Source organism: Thermobia domestica, chromosome 5, assembly GCF_964235325.1.
Source record: "Thermobia domestica chromosome 5, izTheDome1.hap1.1, whole genome shotgun sequence".
NCBI classification, from domain to species: Eukaryota; Metazoa; Arthropoda; class Insecta; order Zygentoma; family Lepismatidae; genus Thermobia; species Thermobia domestica.
Window position 1 is genome coordinate 34034327 of NC_137458.1, and position 1703 is coordinate 34036029.

Sequence of the window (1703 nt, forward strand, 5' to 3'; positions counted from 1 at the left end):
ACCATGAAATGACTGTTTTGATGTCGTAGAACTTGGATTATGGTCGATGTTGTCTACTGCGGCTGTGGTGAAGACTTTGGCTCTCATCTTGGGAGGGCAGACTACTTGCTTCTGATGGTAGAGGAGGCAGGCCCTGTTCTCCAACTGTGCGGAGACGGACAGGACTCGGTCGTAGGAAATAGAAATTCCCGTGTGTTATAGCTTGTCGACTAGCTCCCTTTTACGAGTGTGTGCATGTAGCATGAGTCCGATATAAATGGGAAGTGAAGTCTCCTGCGTGGTGGCGTGCCGTACTGGTCGAGACGTACTGCCTATGTCGGCTCTTCGGTGCTTCACACAATGAATTTGAGGAGTTGGCTGATAGACAATGCCGCTTGTGTAGTACTTTTTCTAAGGTCTTTGATACTTGATCCTTCCAAGATCATAGTGACTAGGGCAAGCAACACGGATGGCATGGAGTCCTGTTGACATTCTGGAGGAAATTCGTTGAACACATTGTCACCTCCGAAGATGTAGCGTCGTACAATTTGGGTAGCGCGCGCCAGATGGACAGCATCAGTATCTGTATCCAGTTCACAAGCCTTTGCCAAGGCATCGCCGAGGTCTTCATTAAATGCAAGCAGGATATCGCGACCCTGATGCTGTACACACATGTTAGGAAAGTAAGCAAGCAGTCTCTGTTTAAGACGGGTCGTGTGCACTCTGCCTTCATACTTGATTCCCAACATTTGTTCTATCCGCGAAACATATAACTGGGCCAGGTCTGCAAGTTTGAAAACCGGAGCCGTCTCGCCTTTCGATAAAACTTCTTCAAGAAACACGACCAGTTCTGCCAAGCCCAGCTATTGCTTGTTGATCATATGAACTTTACGAGACATTTCCGTAATCTTCCGAACGCGGTTGTACAAATTCACGAGACAATTGCGGTGGTACTTCGCATCCTGTGCAATCATGTACCCAGCGTTGAGTTTCGTTTGTGGTCAAGGTCTTTGAACCTTTTGAGATATCCTGCGAGAATGCTGTAGCTGCTCCCCTTGTCTTTACGTGTATTCTTGGATGGATATGTTAGCGACTCTTGCGTTACTTCTTGACATATGAAGCATAATGACCAGTCTGTCTCTGTTCTTGCTATTCGGCCGGAGGTAGACTGTACTGTTTCTGCTTCTTCACCACGAGGCTTCACGAGTTTTGAAGACCTTTGACATTGTTCTGGAAACAGAGAAGGAAGAATGAGTAAGTGTGTAAATTAGTATTAAAAAGCAGCATCTTTCGAAATTTCAAAGCTAGTTCAAATTAGTGATTGTTTATAATAGTCCGGCAGTTTAGCTGGATGTTTCCACATATTATGCACTTTCTGATAAAAGCACCAAAATTTACACTCCGGTAATATCGTATCTCAAGTGACACACCGGGAAAGATTTTATAATTTTCCCAAAATTGTGGTTGTATCTGTAGTTATGCAATGAGAATGAAAGAGTTAAGTGTTACTGTTGTAGATGTTTCGCATACATATATAAGGTCGGATCCAAGTGGGGGCTAAGAGTCTATAGCCCCCCTTTACGCTCAGGTTTACACTGGATAAAATGGGCTTCAATTCAACTTTACACTGAATAAAACGGCAAATTATGGTTTAGCCCCTCCCTTGATCGTATCCTGGATCCCCCACTATATATATATATATATATATATATATATATATATAT

The 1703-nt window shown here is 43.6% G+C and overlaps 1 protein-coding gene across 1 annotated transcript; it reads right to left on the reverse strand.

The window, feature by feature from the left end:
- Nucleotides 1–332: 332 nt before the first annotated feature.
- LOC145685035 (uncharacterized) lies at nucleotides 333–653 on the reverse strand. Its single transcript, XM_081757378.1, has one exon. It carries the CDS (start codon nucleotides 651–653, stop codon nucleotides 333–335), a length of 321 nt encoding a protein of 106 aa, XP_081613504.1.
- Between the last annotated feature and the right edge of the window lie 1050 nt (nucleotides 654–1703).

What these genes read in the sequence shown, in the direction of transcription:
- LOC145685035 (XM_081757378.1), bottom strand. Translation starts at nt 653, where the DNA reads ATGTGTGTACAGCATCAGGGTCGCGATATCCTGCTTGCATTTAATGAA.